At 45.1% G+C, this 7,360-nt stretch overlaps 1 protein-coding gene across 15 annotated transcripts in view; it reads left to right on the top strand.

Annotated features, from left to right (window-relative positions):
- THRB (thyroid hormone receptor beta) overlaps positions 1-5,964 on the top strand; it is a 386,050-nt gene extending 380,086 nt beyond the window's left edge. For all 15 annotated transcript variants that reach the window (XM_082460761.1, XM_082460768.1, XM_082460767.1 and 12 more), the window contains 2 exons: positions 1,068-1,326; positions 5,542-5,964. In XM_082460761.1, the coding sequence (XP_082316887.1) occupies positions 1,068-1,326; positions 5,542-5,783 (501 nt within the window). In that variant the 3' untranslated portion in view covers positions 5,784-5,964. The remainder of the gene's footprint in view (positions 1-1,067; positions 1,327-5,541) is intronic.
- The last annotated feature ends 1,396 nt before the right edge of the window (positions 5,965-7,360 follow it).

The raw sequence follows: 7,360 nt of genomic DNA on the forward strand, positions 1-7,360 counted from the left end.
ACGCACACCCAACGCCCTTCAGAGAGCGAGCTCTCCTCTTCTCCTGGCCTTGGATTCTGACAGAGCTGGCTTCCACCCCTCGCCTCACCCACAAACACTCATGGGACTCCCTAGCATGTCGCTCAGTCTCTCAGTGCCTGAATTTCCACACCTGTCAGTAAAATTGGAATTAGAATATTTACCTCACTGCATTGCTGCGAACATTAAACAAGGTGATGCGTCTAAGTCTTAGCACGATGCCCAATTCATCAAAAACACCCATTAACTAATAGTCTTTCAAACTACTTTGATAATAGCACTTAATTAAACATTTTCCCCCTCCAGAAAATCAAACTCTCATTTTTTATTATTTCTTTTCGCAAAGTTTTTTTTTTAAGTTTATTATTAATGTTGTCATCACATTATCACAAATCCTAATTACCAGGGCAACCAAATGAGCTTAAAATGAGATTACCACACTGGCGGAAAGATCCAGCGTGTGGAGTAATTCTGGTGCCCGAGGCGCTGAGGAGAACGTAACAACCTAGGAGGCAGGAGGTCTGGATTCTGGTCCCACCTCTACCTCTGGCTCACTCGGTGACTGAGCAAGGCTGGGACATCTCTGGGTCCTGTGGGTGACATGCATCTGTAAGCGACCTCCTCGTTCTTGGTCTTTTAAGAGATTCGGGGAGCAAACTTGCTTCAAAAAACAGAGCAGGGCAGTTGCCAGCTAAACGGTGGAGTCAGCTGTTGACTGTTAGAGCTACCAGACCAAAATGGGGGTGCATTTAGGCAGGTCTCAGTTGGTGTTGTAATAGACACCCCCATGACTAGCACAGTTCCACGTGTGACTGGAATATAATGCAAACGACCAAGATTAAAGTTGGTGAAGATTACGAGCAGTTTGGAGTATGAAACATGGCTGTGGACGTCTGCAGCCGAGCAGGAAGGGAAGGCCACGGGCTCACAGAGGGCAGGACGGGTGCTGCTTGCGGGGGACTGCTCCCGTGGCCCTGAAGGTCCCGCGTGCGCTTCCTCACTGGCATTTCTCCGCCTGCAACTTGCTGACGTGCCCTGGTTCTTTTCAGCTGCCATGCGAAGACCAGATAATCCTCCTCAAAGGCTGCTGCATGGAGATCATGTCCCTTCGCGCTGCCGTGCGCTACGATCCAGAAAGTGAGACTTTAACCTTGAACGGGGAGATGGCGGTGACTCGGGGCCAGCTGAAAAACGGGGGTCTCGGGGTGGTGTCAGACGCCATCTTCGACCTGGGCATGTCGCTGTCTTCTTTCAACCTGGATGACACTGAAGTCGCTCTCCTTCAGGCCGTCCTGCTGATGTCTTCAGGTGAGTGTGCCCAGACTGGGCAACCAGAGAGCTCGCGCTTGTCTGGTGTGCATTCAGATCACTTGATGAGTTTCCAGTCCCCCGCCGTAGCTTCAGAATCACGTCTCGCTCCCCTCCAGCAAGCGAGCGAGGGAGCGGGGGGTTTGCCGACGGCCTGGGACCTGAAGGAGGGTGTCAGGCTTCTGATGCTTCCTGCAGTCTCCCCACGTAGTGGGGAGGGAAAAGAGGAGCCATGCTAAAGACTCGATGAAATGGTCCACCTTCAGTAGACACTGCCCGGCCTGCCTGGGGCAGTTGGCCAACCCCGCCCCCTTCTGGTTTTGTGTGTACCGGACTTCGCACAGGATGCTGGTGTCACTCATACCCTTATCCTGTGTGGTGGACAGGCTCTAGCACGGCCTTCCCTTTTCCTCCTCTTCTGATGTTCACCCCCTCCTGTTGAGTGTGTGAGAGCCCATGACTTGCTCCACTTAGAATCTGGGGAATTCATTGTCACCCACGTGACTGCGTTACATTATATTATACGCGAGTCCCTCTTGGGAGGAGATGTGCTCTGACAACTCTCCTTGCTCAGGTGACAGGGAGCTGCTTGTGGCCCCTGGAAGCCAAGGGCAGTCTCCAGTCGATCGATAGCCAGTAAGAAGCCGGGGCCCTCGGCCCATCAGTAGAATTATCCTTAAAGAAATAAAATGTGTAACTCATCTAAGGCCTCCCTGTGTGACCTCGAGTGAAGCTTCTAGGGTCTCTGGCCTTCAGTGTCCTTTAAAATGAAGAAATTGAACAAAGTAAGTGCAGAGCAACATCATGTTGATTTTCTGTTTGGATCAAAAGTTACAGGATCCTGTGGAGAATTTATCTGGCACGTGCAAAGAGAGAGAGGAGACAGGGAACAGAAGGGAGGTTCAGCAGAGCCTCAGAGCAGCAGCCTTAAATATGAAGGAAAACACGAAATTAAACTGCACTAATTGCAATTTGAGCTGGATAGCAGATTCCAAAAGCCAGCATATTTTGTTTAAACTCAGAAGGGTGCATTGAGACAATAGCCCTGATTCTTCCTTTCAGATTAAGCAGAACCCTACTTAGAGTTTTACTAATACAGATATTTCAATAACTAGACACGTGAAGCATGAATGTATCTGATCAGAGCCACAACCTGAGGAGAACTGGGCAGGGGGATGGTAGGGCTCCCTGGAGCTGTATGAGGAGTTCATTCAGGTTTATGCATTTCTTTTTTTTTTTAATTTTTGTTGAGGTATAATTGACATATAACATTGCATTAGTTTCAGTTATACAACATAATGATTGGATATTTGTATATATTTCAAAAAGATTGCCACAATAAGTCTAGCTAACATCCATCCCCATATATAGTTGCACATTTTTTTCTTGTGATGAGGACTTTTATGCTCTTAGCAACTTTCAAATATACAATTACAGTATTATTAGCTATAGTCACCTGTACATTACATCCCTATGACTTATTTATTTTATAACTGGAAGTTTGTACCTTTTGACCCCCTTCACCCATCTCACCCACCCACCCCCCACCCTCTGGCAACCACCAGTCTGCTGTGTCTATGAGCTTGCTGGGGTTTTGTTTGTTTTTTAGATTCCACAAATAAGTGCGATCATACGGTATTTGTCTTTCTCTGATTTATTTCACTTAGCGTAATAACCTCAAGATCCATCCATATTGTTGCAAATAGCAAGATTCCATTCTTTAAGACTAAATAGTATTCCAGGGTGGGGTGTGTGTGTTTGTGTGTGTGTGTGTGTGTGTGTGTGTGTGTGTGTGTGTGTGTGAATCACGTCTTCTTTATCCATCCATCCATCAATGGACACTTCGGTTGTTTCCATACTTTCGCTATTGTAATAATGCTTCAGAGAACATGGTGGGGGGGGGTGCAGATATGTCTTTGACTTAGTGATTTTGTTTTCTTCAGATAAATACCCAGAAGTGGGATTGCTGGATCATATGGTAGCTCTATTTTAATTTTTTGAGGAACCTGCATACTTCTTTCCACCGTGGCTGTACCAACTTACATTCCCAAAAATAGTGCATAAGTGTTCCCTTGTTATTTCTTTTCTTTTTGATAATAGCCATTCTGACAGCTATGAGGTGATATCTAATTGTGGTTTTGATTTGCATTTCCTTGATGATTAGTGATCATCTGGGCATCTTTTCATGTCCCTGTAGGCCATTTGTATGTCTTCTTTGGAAAAATGTCTATTCAGATCCTCTGCCCATGTTTCAAGTTGGCTTTTTGCTATTGAGTTGTATGAGTTCTTTATATATTTTGGATATTAACCCCTTATCGGATATATGATTTGAAAATATCTTCTCCCATTCAGTAAGTTGCCTTTTCATTTTGTTGATGGTTTCCTCTGCTATGCAGAAGATTTTTAGTTTTACATAGCTCCCCTTGCTTATTTTTGCTCTTGGAGTCAAATCCAAAAAATCGTTACCAAGACCTAGGCCAGGTAGCTTACCACCTATGTTTTTCTAGGAGTTTTATGGTTTCAGGTCTTACATTCAAGTCTTTAATCCATTTTGAGCTAATTTTTGTATATGACATGAGACAGGGGTCCAGTCTCATACTTTTGCATGTGGCTATCCAGTTTTCCCAACACCATTTATTGAAGAGACTGTCCTTTCCCTGTTGTATATTCTTGGCTCCTTTGTCGTGAACTAATTGACCACATATGCATGGGTTTATTTCTAGGCCTTCTATTCTGTTCCATTGATCTATGTGTCCATTTTTATGCTAATACCATACTGTTTTGATTACTATAGCTTTGTAATATTATTGTAAATCAGAGAGTGTGACGCCTCCAGCTCCGTTTTCCTTTCTCAAGATTGCTTTGGCTATTCGGGGTCTTTTATGGCTCCATACAAATTTTAGCATTGTTTAATCTATTTCTGTGAAAAATGCCATTGAATTTTGATAGGGATTGCATTGAATCTGCAGATTGCTTTGAGTAGCATAGACGTTTTAACAATATTAATTCTTCCAATCCATGAGTGTGGGATGTTATTCCACTTTTTGTGTCTTCTTCAATTTCTTTCATCAGTGTCTTGTAGTTTTCAGTGTATAGGTCTTTCACCTCCTTGGTTGAATTTATTCCTAGGTATTTTATTCTTTTTGATGCAGTTGGGAATGTTATCTGCAAATAGTGACAGTTTTACTTTTTCCTTTGGATTTGGATGCCTTTTATTTCTTTTTCTGGCCTAATTGCTCTGGATAGGACTTGTAATGCTATGCTGAATAAAAGTGGCAAGAGTGGGCATCCTTGTCTTGTCCTCTATCTTAGAAGAAAAGTTTTCAGCTTTTCACCATTTAGTATGATGTTAGCTGTGGACTTGTCATATATGGCCTTTATTATGTTGAGGTACAGTCCCTCTGTACCCACTTTTGCAACCCAGTTGTTTGCAGCCTAGATATTCCCCCATCATCCAGCCTTCTTTTGACATCCTTTTATCATTTTTTTGAAACTGCCTTGATTCCTCTCCTACATATTGTGGGAAGACCAGTGGTCCTCCCAAGACTTGGGAAGGCTTCCTGGGCTGTACATGGTCATGGTCTCCTCTAGCTCCAGCTTCCCACTGTGACTCTTCTCTGCACAGGGTGACCCTAGCGTGGCTCACGTCCCCTTTTCTCTTCATTTTAATTTCCCAAGACACCACCAACCCAGGGCTGCAACGGTAGCAACCAAAGGTATAAGGGACGGGAAGGTAAACAACTAAAATTTGATATTGTGCTGCTTTGTCTTCACCAGCGTTTCTTCCCATCGGACAGTCCTCCTCTGGCATCCAGGCCTCCTGAGACCTTCGCAATCTCTTTTCACACCTCTCTCTTCTCTGCATGTCCATGCTTGTCAAAACCCTTCCTCATTATGCGGAGTATTTCAGCTCTCTAGGCAAGGCTTCTCTTTCTGTACGCTAGGAGGGAGGTATCGCCCTTCACACCCAAGGAGGTGATTTGTCTAAACTAGAGACATTTATCTGAACAAAGCATTGACTCGCTTCATGTAAGTTACACCACTCCCTGGTATCTTGGTCCCTGATGCCCCAGAGTTCCTATAGCCTCCATGCCCATTCCTAGGAGTTGAAAGTCCCCAGATCGGCCCACTTCACACTAAAGGGCTTGAACTGGACCAGGCAAGCCTTCTCATTTCTGCCTCCAAATTAACCTCCATCTTCTTTCTTCCCCTCAGACCGCCCAGGGCTTGCCTGTGTTGAGAGAATAGAAAAATACCAAGATAGTTTCCTGCTGGCCTTTGAACACTATATCAATTACCGAAAACACCACGTGACTCACTTTTGGCCAAAACTCCTGATGAAGGTGACAGATCTGCGGATGATTGGAGCCTGCCATGCCAGCCGCTTCCTGCACATGAAAGTGGAATGCCCCACGGAACTCTTTCCCCCATTGTTCTTGGAAGTGTTTGAGGATTAGACTGACTCATTCTCATAATTCCAACAGCACTGCTGGGTGTCATTTCATTCCATTGCCTAGCTCTTTTTTGTTTGTTCCTTTATTTCTTTGTGTTGGGAGGGATTGTTTGGGGGAAAGGGGAGGTAGTCCTTGGCCTAGACATGGATGAAATTGCCCCTTGAATGCGGGTACTTGTAACTACTGCATTTTGTTCTCCAGTCCTTTGATGTGAATGCTTTGGAGGTTTTACAGTTGTGGAGGTGGCAGGGGACAATCATTAATTCACCAGCACCAAGCCATCACCAGCTCCCATCTGTCCCAGTCAGAGACTGGAGCAAGCAGAATGGTGCGGCAGAAGACTGAAGAAGACTTAAAACCAAGACAATATCGTCATCTTGAACCGATCCTGATTTTTGCAGCGCTCAGATTAGCACATTGCAGACCGCCTTTGGTTAGATGTGGCTTTCAGCTTCCTAGGGAAAGGTCTGAACCAATTTTTATCTATTCAAGAGCATGCTGTTTTCAGCACTCTTTATTCTCTCTTAGCAGCCTAACCTGGAATGTATAGGAATATCTGTTTCCCAACAATTAGCTGTCCTTTCACTGTAATTGTTACAGTCCTATGATTTAATTCGAGTTATACAAGGGCATGACTCAAAGACGTGCAGGTGTTTGACTGATTGAGGCCAACTAGGAAAATCATTTCTTTCAGTAAGCCCAAAGAAATTCGAAGTCTTCACGAATGTCAGTGACTCAACAGTTTCCAAAAATTCACCTAGTGTTACCTCATAGTAAGAAGGCTTCTTACAGTTTAGGCTCAGAGAAAATTCCCACAAAAATCCAACCTATTTTACAGTGTTGTCGCCGTTCAGTGACATCTGACCCCTCACCTCCCAAACTCCTGAAGTTATTCCGCCTGACTGCATCTCTGCTGAGCCGACAACAGATGTCCCTATGGATCAACCCTTCTAACCGAGGAGCGATAACAAGCTGAAATCTAAGTCTTGTTCTGGAGGGATGCCGAGGAGAGATTAGTGCGGTTACGTGCTAAGTTGAAGGAAAGGCAGCGCTCTTAGAGCCTCCTCTCATCCCGATGCTCTGAGGTTGCTTCCTTCTGGTCTTAGATCCTGAAGCTCTTTGCTTTACTCACAAGTGTGTCCTAGGCCCCCTTTTCCCTCTGACTCTGAGGCTTGGCTCTCACCAAACAAAGCCTGGTGCGGCCACTGACCCTCTCTGTCCCTCTGATAGCCTTGCCCTGAAAGACACTCAACAGAAAACACCTGTAGACCACGCACACGAACCCTCACTCGCCTTCCCTGCCCAACCAGCCTCCCCAGTGACGAACGCTGGAGTAGGGTGTGCCCAGACGGCAAATGGTGCCCCTGGTCGCTTCAACGTCAGAAGATGGGCAAAGGATATACCCATGCAATCGAATGTATCTCATTCTTCACTGGCATGGTAGATAGACATAAACTATTCCTCTGCCTGCCTTGTACTGCCTTATCCTGGAGGTATTTGGGAAAATAAGCCATATCAGTGAAACTTGCCTAAAAACCACGTGGATTAATTCTTTTTTTAACTGGCCCAGAAGTCAGGGT

The sequence above is a fragment of the Balaenoptera physalus genome, assembly GCF_965194825.1.
Source record: "Balaenoptera physalus genome assembly, chromosome: 4".
NCBI lineage: Eukaryota > Metazoa > Chordata > Mammalia > Artiodactyla > Balaenopteridae > Balaenoptera > Balaenoptera physalus.